At 41.0% G+C, this 20,776-nt stretch overlaps 1 protein-coding gene and 1 pseudogene across 1 annotated transcript; both read right to left on the bottom strand.

Moving 5' to 3' along the window:
- Nucleotides 1-3,206: 3,206 nt before the first annotated feature.
- LOC113132830 (uncharacterized oxidoreductase C663.08c-like) lies at nucleotides 3,207-9,375 on the bottom strand (annotated as a pseudogene).
- A 3,827-nt stretch (nucleotides 9,376-13,202) lies between these two features.
- Nucleotides 13,203-19,352, bottom strand: LOC113133555 (C-factor-like). The gene is made up of 6 exons (XM_026312441.1): nucleotides 19,088-19,352; nucleotides 16,271-16,322; nucleotides 15,730-15,917; nucleotides 14,672-14,842; nucleotides 14,229-14,339; nucleotides 13,203-13,713 (listed from the first exon to the last, which is right to left on the bottom strand). The coding sequence occupies exons 1-6, from the start codon at nucleotides 19,238-19,240 to the stop codon at nucleotides 13,600-13,602; spliced, it is 789 nt and encodes a 262-aa protein (XP_026168226.1). The 5' UTR covers nucleotides 19,241-19,352; the 3' UTR covers nucleotides 13,203-13,599.
- Nucleotides 19,353-20,776: the final 1,424 nt, after the last annotated feature.

The following is a 20,776-nucleotide window of genomic DNA, read 5'->3' as shown; positions in this document are numbered from 1 at the left end:
TGGCTTTACAGAGAGCTTTTTTTATATATTATTACACTGTTTTTTCCAGGCTAGGTAAAATTCTTCTAAATTTGTCAAACCCCATTTCCTTTTCAAGCTTTGCGATGCCTGCTTTAAGGTAGGAATATGTAAACTATACCATGGAGCTAATCTCCTCTGATTCACTAACTTCTTTTTCAGAGGGGCCACAGTATCAAGCGTTCACGCAGTGAGGCTACAGCACTGTCAACATTATGATCAATTTGGTAGGGAGTGGGATTGAGGTAGCTGCCCTCCACTGTGTTGGTACATGAGATAGATACAGTGGGTACGGAAAGTATTCAGGCCCCTTTAAATGTTTTCACTCTTTGTGTCATTGCAGCCATTTGCCAAAATTCAAAAAGTTCATTTTATTTCTCATTTATGTACACTCAGCACCCCATCTTGACAGAAAAAAAATGTAGAAATTTTTGCAAATTTATTAAAAAAGAAAAACTGAAATATCACAGAGTAAGTCAATTTGGTGATCACTAAGGAAACTGCAGAGAGGCGTTTTAGACTAAGTGTCCCTGGTCCACACTAGGGTTGCAACGATTACTCGAGTAAATCGAGAAACTCGATCACAAAAAATCCACGAAGTAAATCCTTTGCCTCGAGGAATCGTTTAATCACCATCACTTGTGTTACCGGACCTGCTCCGCCTAGGGATCATTGTTCCACACGTACCATAATCACTGTCGCACAACACATTTCGGTATCAAAAGTTGGCGCTATGGCAGAGAAGGAAACCGTCCAAAAATGTCCAAAGTTTGGGATCATTTCAAATTTAAATAAGATGACAACATGGTGCAATGTGTGTATTATAAAGTAGAACTGGCGAACCACAACAGCACTTCGTCAATGCTTCAACATCTGAACAGATATCATCTAGTTGTGGACGAGGTAGTGAACTAATTTAATAATTCATGTTAAACTGCAAGTATGCAATGCACCAAATAAGCCAGGGGTGCCCAATACGTCGATCGCGATCTACCGGTAGATCGCATGGCATTAACAAAGTAGACGTCAGTCCATCATATGTCCTCACTATGAAATTTGTCACTTGATTGGCGTACAGGCCAAGTCTGACATCTGACCCCTTCTGACGCATGGGTCACCGCGCATGCGCATGCATACAACGGCGCCAAGTGCTGCAAAACTGTAGCAAGCTAGCGAGATAGCCTCCAAATTATTTCTTTTAAACTTAAGACAGGGTATAAAATGAGTGGGGGAGCTGGACAAAGTAAGAAGTGAAAAACTTCCATACAGAGTGGGAGGTGGACTTTTTTCCCACTATATCATTTTCGAAGTGCGTTTGCTTCATCTGCCAGTCTGTCATCGCTGTACCGAAGAAGGGAAATGTCAAGGGAAATGTGGAGGCATTTTCGAACTGCTCATAAAAAAACTACAACACTGACTTCCCTCCGAAAAGCGAACTGAGAAGAAGAAGGCTCATTATCACTAAAGGAGGTAGAGGAATGACTAAAAATGTGGCACACCGAGCAGGAGAGCGAAAGCCATGCTACTAGCTAGCTGAGCTAACTGAAGGCTAACAGGCTAAGTCTGGAAATAGCAAGAAGGGTCAGAATAGAAAGGGATTTGACTAGTACAGGAATGTGTAGCTGTTAATGATTTGATGATGAGTTATACAGTTTCGTTTTTCGTACGCACCCCAAAACTAGAGTTAGTTTTTGGGTGTGTTAGACTAGAGCTAATCCGTACACAAGCTGTACAGAAAGCACAGCATAACATGCTTGTAACAGGAAGTGAATTTGCTTACCGAGGAACCAGTGTAATACTTTTCTGTGTGCGATTTCGGGCGCAGTCTATCTAGTAGGTAGCTACTACATTTGAATAGGTATGTACTTCTCGACCATTAAAACGCTACTTCTATATGATATGAATATGGGTAACTAGTATGAATGAAATTCTGAGGTACTACATCAGTCCTGTTTTCGTTGTCATGTCATCACAAGGGCGCGAATATTTAAAGAAACACATATTGAAAGACACTGTGGTTAGAAAAGAACCAGGCACACTGGGAAACAGTCAAAGTACACCAAGATGACTGCCAAATACAAAAAGTACAGGCAAACAGGCTTTTTCACAGAAGACTTTATGACAAATCAGATAAAACTAAAGGATGACTGAGACCTGTTAAGGTGCATGGTGGAATAGAGTCATTGTAAATGCCTGTGCTTTGAGGTCTGCTGACCTCAGAAATTTATGTCACTAGCCTGCAGACCTCATGTTTCCACTTAAACCATGAGGTGACATCAAACACAGGCACATTTACCTGTAGTAAGTAATACTAAAGGCTAAATAGCTACAGCTATGGTGCCTATAGAAAGTATGTTTTACCCTTTTCTTGATTTTATAAATCAATCAAGGTCAATATGATTTGGCTTTTTTGACAAATTTTTTTTTACAAAAACACTCTTTAATGTCAAAATGAAAACAAGCTTCTACAAAGTAATGTCAATTAAATAAAATATGTAATGTGAAATAAATAATTGCATAAAAATAAGCTCCTTTAAAGCAACTGACCTAATTCAATAGAAGTCCAGCCAGCTGGTCCTAGTAATCTCACAATTAGTGAAATGGGGATCACCAGAGTGCAGTGAATGTGTTTAAGTGATTGTAGTATAAAGACACTTGTGTTTAGAAGGTCCAGTCACTGATTAATCAGTATTCCTGGCTACTGGCCCTTAGAGAGAAAACTAAAGAACAGTTAAAGCAAGTGAGTGAAAAGATTATTGAAAAGTATAAGTCATGGGATGGATCCCAAAAAAGGCACTGAACATCCCCAGAGTTCAGTTAAATCCATCAAGAAAAGGTTAGTGGAAGTGGTTAATATTTATGGACTTATTTCAATTACATATTTTTATCAAATTGACATGACTTTGTAGAAAGGTTTTTTCACTTTTTTTTTTTGTCAAAAAAGCCAAATCATATTGATCATGATAAAAGGGTAAAACATCCATGGGAGTGAATACTTCTATAGGGACTGTACAGTTGCTGTAAATTTATAACACACACTTTACTCTACCAGTTGAAATGTCCCAAAAACAATCATGACTTCAAATGCCATTTGTCTGAGTTTTTCACCCTTGTCACTATCTTGCAGGTCAATCTCCTATTACTTAGTAGGACTGGGGAAAATGTACACATGCATGGGAAATGTCATGTCACCCTGCCTGGATGCTCATTGACATTTCACCTTTTATTACTGTTTTATAACAATGATGCTGAAGCCACAGCTCCACAGTAAGAGCATCTAAAATAAATCATCTAGAGTAATCACACTAGCAATGTCAACTAATCACACAAACATGGACAATACAGAAGAAAAATCAGTAACAATGGATTTACATTAGGTTTTGTTCTTTGAACCTCCTGAGATTAATCTTTTTAATATTGCTCTCCTATGTTAAGGTATAACTAGGTGAAATATTAAAGATTTTCTCTGGCAGACAGAGACAGGAATGAGGTCCAATTGATTGATTACATAGCACTTAGGGTAAGTTGACAGGGCTCATAATCATCCTGCTGATTACTGTGATGATCAGGATCACCAGGGCAGCACCTCCCCTGTATAGCTGAGAAAAGACCCATGATCCTTTTCGGTAAGTCCACCAATGACAGACAAGGTGGCAGTGATGCTCTCCTCTGTACTCAGATCAGCCTGAAAGGAGATGGAGAAAAACAAGACAATAACCTAGTCAGATATGTTAAGAAATTGTGAGAAATTAGAATTTAAAAAAAAAAAACAAAAACTTGAAGGCTTTTCCCCTCAGTGTTAGGATATGTATTCTGAGTTCTGGTTTTTAGTCTCGTATTTTGGTTACGTTACATTTGATTACGTTCATCTGTGTTTTAGTCCCTGAGTTCTGTCTATATATGTCCCCGGTATTGCTTCGTTCTTTGTCGGAGCATTGATAACATAACGTAACGTATGTGATGTATGTGAGGAACGGTTCTTTCTGTTTTGCCTGCCTGCATGCCGAGTGCGGAGAAATCCCTGTATTTTGTTCGTGTTCGAGATCCAGGAAACAAAAACCCGTTTGTGTCCTGCACCTGGGTCCTACCTCTCCTTCATCCCATCACCACCACCACCACACCAAGTCCTTATGTGCTTTAATCACAGCTTGCACTTTTTTGAACGATTGTGGCAGAGTTAGTCAGACTAGGCCTTTCCTCACCTCTGACCCCCCCATGTCGGTGCGGACCCCAGCCAGGGTGTATAGCCATACAAAGAATTCCATCAGGCTTAGGTCTGCAGCCATACAGCGACTCATCATGTTGAGGGCACTCTGAGAAAACAAGTAAAAACAATTTACCTCGCAGCGTAATGCAAAGCCCAACCCACTACAGTACAGTTTTAACCTAACAGCTGATCACCATGGACTCTGAAAGGTTTTTAGATGATTATTTTCACTCACATTTTTCCAAAAACCCTTCCACTGTTGCATAAGAAGTTTATGACTTCATTGATTAATTCACACATGCATTACCAACCCATTCAAACAAATCTGAGACCCCTTTCTCGGTAGCAATTTAAAGTAGTTAACCCACATTACACGCCTCAAGATCTACCCTGATTACCCGCCTGAACCCATCAAGCAAAGTTTTCTTCCCAGGGTAACGATACCTTGGATGCCCTGTAGGGGTAATATTTGAATATCTGGACCATTTCCAAGCTGAGTGCCACAGAGCCCAGCATAGAGGATATGTTGATAACCGCTGCCCTGTGGATGCCCATTGTAGCTGAGCCACCTGCTCCTCCCCTGGATGCAGCTTGTTTTAAAAGAGGCAGGAAGGCCTGGCAGGGGCAGAAAAAAAGCACATTGCAGGTTAGAGAAAGAATGTGTCAATTTTTAAATAATTATCATTGTCACAAAAAAGCCAAGTCCAAGTACAGACATAAACATTTTCTTAATTGTCTCATTTAAATCTTGATGGTTGGTCTTCTGTTTCTCAGACATATTTAATGTGAATTAGTGCTACAACTAAAATTATTTTTAAAACAAATTTTAACTAATTATTGTCTTGATGAATCATGCATCCTTTAAAAAGTTAAAGTTTGTGTGATGCAGTGTGACCTTGCCGTTACAGCCACTTTCCTTCAGTTTGAGCAAACTATGTGTCAGCAAATCTGAAGATTCTCAGTTGCCCAGGTAAAAGCTGAGTCAGGCAACTGGACTTTCCAGGGCAAGTGTGAAACCAACCTAGGAATGTTGGGTCTAATGACTCTCGGCCCCCCATTTGCATAGTCCACCTAACGAGCCTATTTCGGCTAGAGGTGGAGTGAATCAACTTGGAAATCAACTTTGCCTCTATTTATGAAATGCAGTCCTGCCCTGGGTTACTGGGCTCTTGTTACATCTGTCAATCCAGGTCATCCCTCTACTTAATTAGCAGCATTCAGAAAATGAAGCACTCCTGGGTTGTATTTCTGAGAACTAGAAGTGTTGTATATTTTCTTATGGATTTCACTATCCAAATGAAATAGAACTGATTTTTGTGTCTAGTTTATCCCACTACAGACAAGTCAACAATTGGTGTACCTGTCCAGGTGTAGCCCTGCCTTTCACCCAAGAGGACCTGGGATAGGCTCCAGCAGATCCCTGTGAGCCTGGTTAGGAATACGCAGGAATAGATAATGGATGGATGGACGTCACAAGAAGAACAAATTTAATTACAAAACTTACCTTTGTGATCATGACAGGAGCCACAGTGTTGGTGTGGTAGTTTTCAATCATCATGTCTGGGGTCACATTATGAAAGTCCTGCCACCACATTGACCCCTGCATTGTTGACAAGCAGTTGAGACCATCTTCTTTTACCAACTGGGCCACGGCCTCCACAGCCCTTGTCTATGATCTCCTGGCTCACTACATCTGGAAGAGAAACACATCAACATGCAAATCACTAAATATAGAGAAAATAAACAAATGAAGCAAGCAATGCTTCAGACTAATTGGAAGTATCTTAACACTACACAGGCTGTGTACTGTTGGTAATGGCTAAGCCTGAATCAAACTAATATAAACATGGTAAACCTCACAGTGTAAATATAATAAGTTTTGTTTGTAGCTGATTACATCTTATATACCTGAATGACATCAATGATGGATAATTATGACCATCCATCAAATAACCAGACAAACATAATTACCTCACATCACTAACATACAGGCCTGTGTGACCTTTATTAGTATACAAACACACCGATCGCTGCTCTATCTTACCCAAAGTGATTATGTGGATGTTGGGATACTTCTGCGCCACTTCCTGAAGTTTCTGTAAGTCAAAAACACACAGTGTGTGTCAATGTTGCTTCATAAATGTTGAGTAACAATGAACAACGGTGACAGTCCACTATGGTCTGGTGCTGCTGCTGCACCCTGCACCTTGTATCTCTAAACCACATGTGTCAAACCCAAGGCCCGCGGGCCAAATGTGGCCCGCCACGTCATTTAATGTGGCCCGCGAGAGCATAAAAGGTCTGAGTGTCTAAAAAAATAGGTCAAAGGCGTCTTTGACCTATTTACTACATTTCCCACAATGCCTGTCGACTGTGATACCCGCGAGGTAACGGCTCCCCGCCATTACACGGCAGTGTTCCACGTCAATGCTAACAAGTGGAATTGAGAGTTAAATAATGATCCCAAAATGTCCAGAAAGAGAAAAGTTGATGGAGATAGAAGACTGTTTCAAGAAAGATGGGAAGGCGAATACTTGTTTGTGCTTCAAGGACCGGTATGTCTTTTGTGTTACGAGGCGGTGTCGGTTGTCAAAGAGTATAATCCGCCGGCATTTTGACACCAAACACGGAGCTAAGTACGCCAAAGCTAGCCTTCAAGAAAAGCAACAACTTGTCCAAGGCAAACTGCGGTCGCAGCAGAGTGTGTTCACGAAATCCACAGCCAAAAACAATGCGGCAGTGAAAGCTAGTTTTATTGTGGCTGAAGAAATCGCCCACGCTTCGAAGTCTTTTTCAGAGAGAGCGTTTTTGAAGCAGTGCATGCTGAAGGTCTGTGAGCAGGTGTGTCCCGACCAGATACAGACTTTTAACAATGTCAGTTTATCAATAAACACCATCGCGGACCGAGTTACGGAACTAGCAGAAAACCTTGCAACACAGCTGGCCGAGGAGACACGCAGCTACACAGCTTTTCATTAGCTGTTGATGAAAGCACAGATAACACGGATACAGCGCAGTTATCATTTTTATTAGAGGCGTGAAGTCGGATCTCTCTGTCACTGAGGAGCTGTTGGACGTTTGAACAAAGTTAATGTCATAACTTATGTTTGATTTTATTTTTCTTTATTCACTTGGATAGTTTGATCCTTGATTGATGGAGTTATCTGGGTTTCATAACCTGACAAATTAAAAGGATTTATGTTATAACAGAGGAACGAGCAAACATATTTTTTCTGTGCAACTGTTATGCTTGTAACTTGAATAAGATAAATTCAGTTATTTAACATTAAGGAGTAGTTATATTTATTTTACATTACATTCGGTTACATTTAGTTACATTTATAAGTTACATCTGGCCCTTGAGGACAGCCATTATGCTGATGTTTCCCTCGGTGAAAATGAGTTTGACACCCCTGCTCTAAACCATAGGTCACTAACAGGCGGACCGCGGTTCGGGTGCGGACCCACAAGCCGCCTCATACGGACTTTACAATAGTGGAAACGCACAGACCAATTGCATGCGAGTTGAGCCATCCCACGTGATACCACTCAGCCAATCAAGTCTGTGCATCCCAGGCGGTAAATATTACGACTCTACAGTGTAAACAACTCTAGAGGCAAGTTACACAGGAAAACAGTGTTGCCAACTTAGCGACTTTGTCGCTATATTTAGCGAGTATTCAGACCCTTCCAGGGACACATTTTTTAAAAAAAGCGACTAGCACAAATCTGGCGACTTTTTCTGGTGTTACTGGAGACTTTTGGAGACTCTGATGTGTCTGTACTGCACCGTTCTTACACTTCTCAATTTGCCGCAATAAGACGGCAAATCAGCTGCAGCCGCGGGCCCCTCCCCCGTCCCAAAGCCTTCACAGGCGGCCCATCCTCTCGCAGCAGTCCCTCCCCCCCAGCTGCAGTCACAGCAGGAAGTGTTCACGCCTCCGCGTCCCGACTGCAAATGAATCGCGCGTGCGATCATGTATGTGCGTGATCTGTACTGATGCATGGCATAAAAAAAATAAAATAAAAAGTAAATGTTCTTTGTCTAAAATAAATCACTGCATTTGACTCAAACAGCCTCAGTCATTTACAGCAAGGCAAATGTATTTATTTCTGAGAACTTATTAACTGCAGGCCGTCATGCTACATTATATGGCACAGTACAAATATTTGAGTGTCCCTTATTCTGTCCCTTATTTCTTATAAAGAATCACAATTGTCTCTTACTTTCCATTTCTGAGTTGGCAAAAAGCGTCCATCACAATTACAGCATGTGCCATGGACATTATGCAAATTACCATGACGTCATTCAGCGACTTCTAGCGACTTCTAGGACAGCCAATAGCTACTTTCCTTACTGACGAGTGGGGCAACACTGCATGAAAAGACAGTACAAAGAAAAAGAAAGAGCGATACATGTAGAAAACAAAGAGAAACTGTAAAGTGAGACGGAGAAAGAGAGAGAACTTAGTTAATGAGAGAACATTATACATATCTAACCATATATGTTTCAGTTGTGTGTTACAGGACCAATAAATATTGTCAGAAAGTTTTTGAATTGTTACTGAATTCATTTTATTTGACAGTCAGGTATTGATTACATTCAGATGTTGATTAAAACTACTGGGCTACTTAAATACATATCACACTAACTAGTTAGACATTATGGTCTTCCGGACCTTTGCTTCAAGAAATCTCTAACTGGACCTCTTTAAATTTTAGTTGAATACCCTGTTCTAAACCAACGAGTTTCAATCACTACAGGCTGGGCAGCTACAAGACGGTTCACTTCAGGAGAAACTGTCTGTCCGTAGGTTTAGTTTAGACCCAACGTTACCTGCCCCGCGGGGTTTTCTGGCTTGCGATAATCTTGCCCGGAGAAAAACTCCACTCGCCAGCGTTTCGACCATCTGCAGCCCGAGCCCACGGCTGGCTCCTGTTATCAGCACAGAGCCGCATTTCTGAAGCCCAGAGCCCCGTTCATCGTTAATGTCCCCGTTCACACTGGACTCAGCTGCCACTCGGTGGCTGAGGTTTTATCCACCCGACGTTGCTTTACGACACACGCGGCTCTTCTGGTTCTTCTGGTTCTTCTTGTCCATCTTCTTCGTCTTACTCCCCGCCCCTGGAATTTCCCCTTTGTTCCACATTGTATTTGACACAATTAAGATCTAACCATTAGTGCATTTTATTATCATAGTGTTATGATAATAACATAACCAACTCTCCCTGGAGAAGAAGTTTGGGACTAATTGGAACATTATCTAGTTCATTTCTAGTAAATATTTTTATATTTTTATATTTTTATATTTTTTAATAACTTTGACGCTATTATCATAGTGTTTTATAGTTTCCTTTCTTATACTCTTCAGCTATTACATTTTACTAAAAACTTCTGCCAGTAAAAATAGTCATTTTTAACATGAAGAAAACTTTTGTGAAACTTGTATGAAAAGTCGACAAGGATCTTCTTCCACAGCCCAGCTCTCTTGCGTTTCGGGGGGTGTACAATGATACAATCAATAAAAATTGAGCCAGAGTCCGACCCAGAACGAGATGAGGCTTCAAACCAGTAGGGTCAAACATACAATCACTGACAGTAAATAGAAGGGCTTTCTGTGAGGCACTACATGCAGCTGCAGCAGGTAAGACACGCAACTACATGGTGCCCCAGGCCAGTTGCCCCCCCCCCCAAGGGAACACAGTACTCGATTGTGCTGTGACTTTTTGTCAGCCTGGGATTGTTCTTATTTTCCTATATTAGGGATTAATAAAATACAGTTCTGGCTTTACAGAGAGCTTTTTTTATATATTATTACACTGTTTTTTCCAGGCTAGGTAAAATTCTTCTAAATTTGTCAAACCCCATTTCCTTTTCAAGCTTTGCGATGCCTGCTTTAAGGTAGGAATATGTAAACTATACCATGGAGCTAATCTCCTCTGATTCACTAACTTCTTTTCAGAGGGGCCACAGTATCAAGCGTTCACGCAGTGAGGCTACAGCACTGTCAACATTATGATCAATTTGGTAGGGAGTGGGATTGAGGTAGCTGCCCTCCACTGTGTTGGTACATGAGATAGATACAGTGGGTACGGAAAGTATTCAGGCCCCTTTAAATGTTTTCACTCTTTGTGTCATTGCAGCCATTTGCCAAAATTCAAAAAGTTCATTTTATTTCTCATTTATGTACACTCAGCACCCCATCTTGACAGAAAAAAAATGTAGAAATTTTGCAAATTTATTAAAAAAGAAAACTGAAATATCACAGAGTAAGTCAATTTGGTGATCACTAAGGAAACTGCAGAGAGGCGTTTTAGACTAAGTGTCCCTGGTCCACACTAGGGTTGCAACGATTACTCGAGTAAATCGAGAAACTCGATCACAAAAAATCCACGAAGTAAATCCTTGCCTCGAGGAATCGTTTAATCACCATCACTTGTGTTACCGGACCTGCTCCGCCTAGGGATCATTGTTCCACACGTACCATAATCACTGTCGCACAACACATTTCGGTATCAAAAGTTGGCGCTATGGCAGAGAAGGAAAACCGTCCAAAAATGTCCAAAGTTTGGGATCATTTCAAATTTAAATAAGATGACAACATGGTGCAATGTGTGTATTATAAAGTAGAACTGGCGAACCACAACAGCACTTCGTCAATGCTTCAACATCTGAACAGATATCATCTAGTTGTGGACGAGGTAGTGAACTAATTTAATAATTCATGTTAAACTGCAAGTATGCAATGCACCAAATAAGCCAGGGGTGCCCAATACGTCGATCGCGATCTACCGGTAGATCGCATGGCATTAACAAAGTAGACGTCAGTCCATCATATGTCCTCACTATGAAATTTGTCACTTGATTGGCGTACAGGCCAAGTCTGACATCTGACCCCTTCTGACGCATGGGTCACCGCGCATGCGCATGCATACAACGGCGCCAAGTGCTGCAAAACTGTAGCAAGCTAGCGAGATAGCCTCCAAATTATTTCTTTTAAACTTAAGACAGGGTATAAAAATGAGTGGGGGAGCTGGACAAAGTAAGAAGTGAAAAACTTCCATACAGAGTGGGAGGTGGACTTTTTTCCCACTATATCATTTTCGAAGTGCGTTTGCTTCATCTGCCAGTCTGTCATCGCTGTACCGAAGAAGGGAAATGTCAAGGGAAATGTGGAGGCATTTTCGAACTGCTCATAAAAAAACTACAACACTGACTTCCCTCCGAAAAGCGAACTGAGAAGAAGAAGGCTCATTATCACTAAAGGAGGTAGAGGAATGACTAAAAATGTGGCACACCGAGCAGGAGAGCGAAAGCCATGCTACTAGCTAGCTGAGCTAACTGAAGGCTAACAGGCTAAGTCTGGAAATAGCAAGAAGGGTCAGAATAGAAAGGGATTTGACTAGTACAGGAATGTGTAGCTGTTAATGATTTGATGATGAGTTATACAGTTTCGTTTTTCGTACGCACCCCAAAACTAGAGTTAGTTTTTGGGTGTGTTAGACTAGAGCTAATCCGTACACAAGCTGTACAGAAAGCACAGCATAACATGCTTGTAACAGGAAGTGAATTTGCTTACCGAGGAACCAGTGTAATACTTTTCTGTGTGCGATTTCGGGCGCAGTCTATCTAGTAGGTAGCTACTACATTTGAATAGGTATGTACTTCTCGACCATTAAAACGCTACTTCTATATGATATGAATATGGGTAACTAGTATGAATGAAATTCTGAGGTACTACATCAGTCCTGTTTTCGTTGTCATGTCATCACAAGGGCGCGAATATTTAAAGAAACACATATTGAAAGACACTGTGGTTAGAAAAGAACCAGGCACACTGGGAAACAGTCAAAGTACACCAAGATGACTGCCAAATACAAAAAGTACAGGCAAACAGGCTTTTTCACAGAAGACTTTATGACAAATCAGATAAAACTAAAGGATGACTGAGACCTGTTAAGGTGCATGGTGGAATAGAGTCATTGTAAATGCCTGTGCTTTGAGGTCTGCTGACCTCAGAAATTTATGTCACTAGCCTGCAGACCTCATGTTTCCACTTAAACCATGAGGTGACATCAAACACAGGCACATTTACCTGTAGTAAGTAATACTAAAGGCTAAATAGCTACAGCTATGGTGCCTATAGAAAGTATGTTTTACCCTTTTCTTGATTTTATAAATCAATCAAGGTCAATATGATTTGGCTTTTTTGACAAATTTTTTTTTACAAAAACACTCTTTAATGTCAAAATGAAAACAAGCTTCTACAAAGTAATGTCAATTAAATAAAAATATGTAATGTGAAATAAATAATTGCATAAAAATAAGCTCCTTTAAAGCAACTGACCTAATTCAATAGAAGTCCAGCCAGCTGGTCCTAGTAATCTCACAATTAGTGAAATGGGGATCACCAGAGTGCAGTGAATGTGTTTAAGTGATTGTAGTATAAAGACACTTGTGTTTAGAAGGTCCAGTCACTGATTAATCAGTATTCCTGGCTACTGGCCCTTAGAGAGAAAACTAAAGAACAGTTAAAGCAAGTGAGTGAAAAGATTATTGAAAAGTATAAGTCATGGGATGGATCCCAAAAAAGGCACTGAACATCCCCCAGAGTTCAGTTAAATCCATCAAGAAAAGGTTAGTGGAAGTGGTTAATATTTATGGACTTATTTCAATTTACATATTTTTATCAAATTGACATGACTTTGTAGAAAGGTTTTTTCACTTTTTTTTTTGTCAAAAAAGCCAAATCATATTGATCATGATAAAAGGGTAAAACATCCATGGGAGTGAATACTTTCTATAGGGACTGTACAGTTGCTGTAAATTTATAACACACACTTTACTCTACCAGTTGAAATGTCCCAAAAACAATCATGACTTCAAATGCCATTTGTCTGAGTTTTTCACCCTTGTCACTATCTTGCAGGTCAATCTCCTATTACTTAGTAGGACTGGGGAAAATGTACACATGCATGGGAAATGTCATGTCACCCTGCCTGGATGCTCATTGACATTTCACCTTTTATTACTGTTTTATAACAATGATGCTGAAGCCACAGCTCCACAGTAAGAGCATCTAAAATAAATCATCTAGAGTAATCACACTAGCAATGTCAACTAATCACACAAACATGGACAATACAGAAGAAAAATCAGTAACAATGGATTTACATTAGGTTTTGTTCTTTGAACCTCCTGAGATTAATCTTTTTAATATTGCTCTCCTATGTTAAGGTATAACTAGGTGAAATATTAAAGATTTTCTCTGGCAGACAGAGACAGGAATGAGGTCCAATTGATTGATTACATAGCACTTAGGGTAAGTTGACAGGGCTCATAATCATCCTGCTGATTACTGTGATGATCAGGATCACCAGGGCAGCACCTCCCCTGTATAGCTGAGAAAAGACCCATGATCCTTTTCGGTAAGTCCACCAATGACAGACAAGGTGGCAGTGATGCTCTCCTCTGTACTCAGATCAGCCTGAAAGGAGATGGAGAAAAACAAGACAATAACCTAGTCAGATATGTTAAGAAATTGTGAGAAATTAGAATTTAAAAAAAAAAAACAAAAACTTGAAGGCTTTTCCCCCTCAGTGTTAGGATATGTATTCTGAGTTCTGGTTTTTAGTCTCGTATTTTGGTTACGTTACATTTGATTACGTTCATCTGTGTTTTAGTCCTGAGTTCTGTCTATATATGTCCCCGGTATTGCTTCGTTCTTTGTCGGAGCATTGATAACATAACGTAACGTATGTGATGTATGTGAGGAACGGTTCTTTCTGTTTTGCCTGCCTGCATGCCGAGTGGCGGAGAAATCCCTGTATTTTGTTCGTGTTCGAGATCCAGGAAACAAAAACCCGTTTGTGTCCTGCACCTGGGTCCTACCTCTCCTTCATCCCATCACCACCACCACACCAAGTCCTTATGTGCTTTAATCACAGCTTGCACTTTTTTGAACGATTGTGGCAGAGTTAGTCAGACTAGGCCTTTCCTCACCTCTGACCCCCCCATGTCGGTGCGGACCCAGCCAGGGTGTATAGCCATACAAAGAATTCCATCAGGCTTTAGGTCTGCAGCCATACAGCGACTCATCATGTTGAGGGCACTCTGAGAAAACAAGTAAAAACAATTTACCTCGCAGCGTAATGCAAAGCCCAACCCACTACAGTACAGTTTAACCTAACAGCTGATCACCATGGACTCTGAAAGGTTTAGATGATATTTTCCCTCACATTTTTCCAAAACCCTTCCACTGTTGCATAAGAAGTTATGACTTCATTGATTAATTCACACATGCATTACCCAACCCATTCAAACAAATCTGAGACCCCTTTCTGTAGCAATTTAAAGTAGTTAACCCACATTACACGCCTCAAAGATCTACCCTGATTACCCGCCTGAACCCATCAAGCCAAAGTTTCTTCCCAGGGTAACGATACCTTGGATGCCCTGTAGGGGTAATATTTGAATATCTGGACCATTTCCAAGCTGAGTGCCACAGAGCCCAGCATAGAGGATATGTTGATAACCGCTGCCCTGTGGATGCCCATTGTAGCTGAGCCACCTGCTCCTCCCCTGGATGCAGCTTGTTTTAAAAGAGGCAGGAAGGCCTGGCAGGGGCAGAAAAAAGCACATTGCAGTTTAGAGAAAGAATGTGTCAATTTTTAAATAATTATCATTGTCACAAAAAAGCGCAAGTCCAAGTACAGACATAAACATTTTCTTAATTGTCTCATTTTAAATCTTGATGGTTGGTCTTCTGTTTCTAGACATATTTAATGTGAATTAGTGCTACAACTAAAATTATTTTTAAAACAAATTTAACTAATTATTGTCTTGATGAATCATGCATCCTTTAAAAAAGTTAAAGTTTTGTGATGCAGTGTGACCTTGCAGTTACAGCCACTTTCCTTCAGTTTGAGCAAACTATGTGTCAGCAAATCTGAAGATTCTCAGTTGCCCAGGTAAAGCTGAGTCAGGGCAACTGGACTTCCAGGGCAAGTGTGAAACCAACCTAGGAATGTGGGTCTAATGACTCTCGCCCCCCATTTGCATAGTCCACCTAACGAGCCTATTTCGGCTAGAGGTGGAGTGAAATCAACTTGGAAATCAACTTTGCCTCTATTTATGAAATGCAGTCTGCCCTGGGTTACTGGGCTCTTGTTACATCTGTCAATCCAGGTCATCCCTCTACTTAATTAGCAGCATTCAGAAAATGAAGCACTCCTGGGTTGTATTTCTGAAGAACTAGAAGTGTTGTATATTTTCTTATGGATTTCACTATCCAATGAAATAAGAACTGACTTTTTGTGTCTAGTTTATCCACTACAGACAAGTCAACAATTGGTGACCTGTCCAGGGTGTAGCCCTGCCTTTCACCCAAAGAGACCTGGGATAGGCTCCAGCAGATCCCTGTGAGCCTGGTTAGGAATAAGCAGGAATAGATAATGGATGGATGGACGTCAACAAGAAGAACAAATTTAATTACAAAACTTACCTTGGTGATCATGACAGGAGCCACAGTGTTGGTGTGGTAGTTTTCAATCATCATGTCTGGGGTCACATTATGAAAGTCTGCCACCACATTGACCCCTGCATTGTTGATCAAGCAGTTGAGACCATCTTCTTTTACCAACTGGGCCACGGCCTCCACAGCCTTGTCTATGCTCTCCTGGCTCACTACATCTGGAAGAGAAACACATCAACATGCAAATCACTAAAATATAGAGAAAATAAACAAATGAAGCAAGCAATGCTTCCAGACTAATTGGAAGTATCTTAACACTACACAGGCTGTGTACTGTTGGTAATGGCTAAGCCTGAATCAAACTAATATAAACATGGTAAACCTCACAGTGTAAATATAATAAGTTTTGTTTGTAGCTGATTACATCTTATATACCTGAATGACATCAATGATGGATAATTATGACCATCCATCAAATAACCAGACAAACATAATTACCTCACATCACTAACATACAGGCCTGTGTGACCTTTATTAGTATACAAACACACCGATCGCTGCTCTATCTTACCCAAAGTGATTATGTGGATGTTGGGATACTTCTGCGCCACTTCCTGAAGTTTCTGTAAGTCAAAAACACACAGTGTGTGTCAATGTTGCTTCATAAATGTTGAGTAACAATGAACAACGGTGACAGTCCACTATGGTCTGGTGCTGCTGCTGCACCCTGCACCTTGTATCTCTAAACCACATGTGTCAAACCCAAGGCCCGCGGGCCAAATGTGGCCCGCCACGTCATTTAATGTGGCCCGCGAGAGCATAAAAGGTCTGAGTGTCTAAAAAAATAGGTCAAAGGCGTCTTTGACCTATTTACTACATTTCCCACAATGCCTGTCGACTGTGATACCCGCGAGGTAACGGCTCCCCGCCATTACACGGCAGTGTTCCCACGTCAATGCTAACAAGTGGAATTGAGAGTTAAATAATGATCCCAAAATGTCCAGAAAGAGAAAAGTTGATGGAGATAGAAGACTGTTTCAAGAAAGATGGGAAGGCGAATACTTGTTTGTGCTTCAAGGACCGGTATGTCTTTTGTGTTACGAGGCGGTGTCGGTTGTCAAAGAGTATAATCTCCGCCGGCATTTTGACACCAAACACGGAGCTAAGTACGCCAAAGCTAGCCTTCAAGAAAAGCAACAACTTGTCCAAGGCAAACTGCGGTCGCAGCAGAGTGTGTTCACGAAATCCACAGCCAAAAACAATGCGGCAGTGAAAGCTAGTTTTATTGTGGCTGAAGAAATCGCCCACGCTTCGAAGTCTTTTTCAGAGAGAGCGTTTTTGAAGCAGTGCATGCTGAAGGTCTGTGAGCAGGTGTGTCCCGACCAGATACAGACTTTTAACAATGTCAGTTTATCAATAAACACCATCGCGGACCGAGTTACGGAACTAGCAGAAAACCTTGCAACACAGCTGGCCGAGGAGACACGCAGCTACACAGCTTTTCATTAGCTGTTGATGAAAGCACAGATAACACGGATACAGCGCAGTTATCATTTTTTATTAGAGGCGTGAAGTCGGATCTCTCTGTCACTGAGGAGCTGTTGGACGTTTGAACAAAGTTAATGTCATAAGTTATGTTTGATTTTATTTTTCTAATTATTCACTTGGATAGTTTGATCCTTGATTGATGGAGTTATCTGGGTTTCATAACCTGACAAATTAAAAGGATTTATGTTATAACAGAGGAACGAGCAAACATATTTTTTCTGTGCAACTGTTATGCTTGTAACTTGAATAAGTAATAAATTCAGTTATTTAACATTAAGGAGTAGTTATATTTATTTTACATTACATTCGGTTACATTTAGTTACATTTATAAGTTACATCTGGCCCCTTGAGGACAGCCATTATGCTGATGTTTCCCTCGGTGAAAATGAGTTTGACACCCCTGCTCTAAACCATAGGTCACTAACAGGCGGACCGCGGTTCGGGTGCGGACCCACAAGCCGCCTCATACGGACTTTACAATAGTGGAAACGCACAGACCAATTGCATGCGAGTTGAGCCATCCCACGTGATACCACTCAGCCAATCAAGTCTGTGCATCCCAGGCGGTAAATATTACGACTCTACAGTGTAAACAACTCTAGAGGCAAGTTACACAGGAAAACAGTGTTGCCAACTTAGCGACTTTGTCGCTATATTTAGCGAGTATTCAGACCCTTCCAGGGACACATTTTTTAAAAAAAGCGACTAGCGACAAATCTGGCGACTTTTTCTGGTGTTACTGGAGACTTTTGGAGACTCTGATGTGTCTGTACTGCACCGTTCTTACACTTCTCAATTTGCCGCAATAAGACGGCAAATCAGCTGCAGCCGCGGGCCCCTCCCCCGTCCCAAAGCCTTCACAGGCGGCCCAGTCCTCTCGCAGCAGTCCCTCCCCCCCAGCTGCAGTCACAGCAGGAAGTGTTCACGCCTCCGCGTCCCGACTGCAAATGAATCGCGCGTGCGATCATGTATGTGCGTGATCTGTACTGATGCATGGCATAATAAAAAAATAAAATAAAAAAGTAAAATGTTCTTTGTCTAAAATAAATCACTGCATTTGACTCAAACAGCCTCAGTCATTTACAGCAAGGCAAATGTATTTATTTCTGAGAACTTATTAACTGCAGGCCGTCATGCTACATTATATGGCACAGTACAAATATTTTGAGTGTCCCTTATTCTGTCCCTTATTTCTTATAAAGAATCACAATTGTCTCTTACTTTCCATTTCTGAAGTTGGCAAAAGCGTCCATCACAATTACAGCATGTGCCATGGACATTATGCAAATTACGCCATGACGTCATTCAGCGACTTCTAGCGACTTCTAGGACAGCCAATAGCTACTTTCCTTACTGACGAGTTGGCAACACTGCATGAAAAGACAGTACAAAGAAAAAGAAAGAGCGATACATGTAGAAAACAAAGGGAGAGAAACTGTAAAGTGAGACGGAGAAAGAGAGAGAACTTAGTTAATGAGAGAACATTATACATATCTACAGCCATACAGATATGTTCAGTTGTGTGTTACAGGACAATAAATATTGTCAGAAAGTTTTTGAATTGTACTGAATTCATTTGATTTGACAGTCAGGTATTGATTACATGCAGATGTTGATAAAACTACTGGGCTACTTAAATACATATCACACTAACTAGTTAGACATTATGGTCTTCCGGACCTTTGCTTCAAGAAATCTCTAACTGGACCTCTTTAAATTTTAGTTGAATACCCCTGTTCTAAACCAACGAGTTTCAATCACTACAGGCGGTGCAGCTACAAGACGGTTCACTTCAGGAGAAACTGTCTGTCCGTAGGTTTAGTTTAGACCCAACGTTACCTGCGCGGCCGCGGGGTTTCTGGCTGTGGCGATAATCTTGCCCGGAGAAAAAGCTCCACTCGCCAGCGTTTCGACCATCTGCAGCCCGAGCCCACGGCTGGCTCCTGTTATCAGCACAGAGCCGCAGTTTCTGAAGCCCAGAGCCCCGTTCATCGTTAATGTCCCCGTTCACACTGGACTCAGCTGCCACTCGGTGGCTGAGGTTTTATACCCGACGTTGCTTTACGACACACGCGGCTCTTCTGGTTCTTCTGGTTCTTCTTGTCCATCTTCTTCGTCTTACTCCCCGCCCCTGGAATTTCCCCTTTGTTCCACATTGTATTTGACACAATTAAGATCTAACCATTAGTGCATTTTATTATCATAGTGTTATGATAATAACATAACCAACTCTCCCTGGAGAAGAAGGTTTGGGACTAATTGGAACATTATCTAGTTCATTTCTAGTAAATAATTTTATATTTTTATATTTTATATTTTTTAATAACTTTGACGCTATTATCATAGTGTTTTATAGTTTCCTTTCTTATACTCTTCAGCTATTACATTTTACTAAAAACTTCTGCCAGTAAAAATAGTCATTTTTAACATGAAGAAAACTTTTGTGAAACTTGTATGAAAAGTCGACAAGGATCTTCTTCCACAGCCCAGCTCTCTTGCGTTTCGGGGGGTGTACAATGATACAATCAATAAAAATTGAGCCAGAGTCCGACCCAGAACGAGATGAGGCTTCAAACCAGTAGGGTCAAACATACAATCACTGACAGTAAATAGAAGGGCTTTCTGTGAGGCACTACATGCAGCTGCCAGCAGGTAAGACACGCAACTACATGGTGCCCCAGGCCAGTTGCCCCCCCCCCCCAAGGGAACACAGTACTCGATTGTGCTGTGACTTTTTGTCAGCCTGGGATTGTTCTTATTTTCCTATATTAGGGATTAATAAAATACAGTTCTGGCTTTACAGAGAGCTTTTTTTATATATTATTACACTGTTTTTTCCAGGCTAGGTAAAATTCTTCTAAATTTGTCAAACCCCATTTCCTTTTCAAGCTTTGCGATGCCTGCTTTAAGGTAGGAATATGTAAACTATACCATGGAGCTAATCTCCTCTGATTCACTAACTTCTTTTTCAGAGGGGCCACAGTATCAAGCGTTCACGCAGTGAGGCTACAGCACTGTCAACATTATGATCAATTTGGTAGGGAGTGGGATTGAGGTAGCTGCCCTCCACTGTGTTGGTACATGAGATAGATACAGTGGGTACGGAAAGTATTCAGGCCCCTTTAAATGTTTTCACTCTTTGTGTCATTGCAGCCATTTGCCAAAATTCAAAAAGTTCATTTTATTTCTCATTTATGTACACTCAGCACCCCATCTTGACAGAAAAAAAAATGTAGAAATTTTTGCAAATTTATTAAAAAAGAAAAACTGAAATATCACAGAGTAAGTCAATTTGGTGATCACTAAGGAAACTGCAGAGAGGCGTTTTAGACTAAGTGTCCCTGGTCCACACTAGGGTTGCAACGATTACTCGAGTAAATCGAGAAACTCGATCACAAAAAATCCACGAAGTAAATCCTTTGCCTCGAGGAATCGTTTAATCACCATCACTTGTGTTACCGGACCTGCTCCGCCTAGGGATCATTGTTCCACACGTACCATAATCACTGTCGCACAACACATTTCGGT

Source organism: Mastacembelus armatus, chromosome 6, assembly GCF_900324485.2.
Source record: "Mastacembelus armatus chromosome 6, fMasArm1.2, whole genome shotgun sequence".
In the NCBI taxonomy this organism is placed as follows: domain Eukaryota; kingdom Metazoa; phylum Chordata; class Actinopteri; order Synbranchiformes; family Mastacembelidae; genus Mastacembelus; species Mastacembelus armatus.
The sequence above is the reverse complement of the archived record's forward strand: the minus strand, read 5'-3'. Positions and strand labels throughout refer to the sequence as shown.

What these genes read in the sequence shown, in the direction of transcription:
- LOC113133555 (XM_026312441.1), bottom strand. Translation starts at nt 19,240, where the DNA reads ATGAACGGGGCTCTGGGCTTCAGAAACTGCGGCTCTGTGCTGATAACA. An exon ending in CATCCACATAATCACTTTGG is followed by an intron (nt 15,918 to 16,270) that starts GTAAGATAGAGC and finishes TTTCTCTTCCAG; the next exon opens with ATGTAGTGAGCCAGGAGAGC. An exon ending in ACCCCTACAGGGCATCCAAG is followed by an intron (nt 14,340 to 14,671) that starts GTATCGTTACCC and finishes TTGTTTTCTCAG; the next exon opens with AGTGCCCTCAACATGATGAG.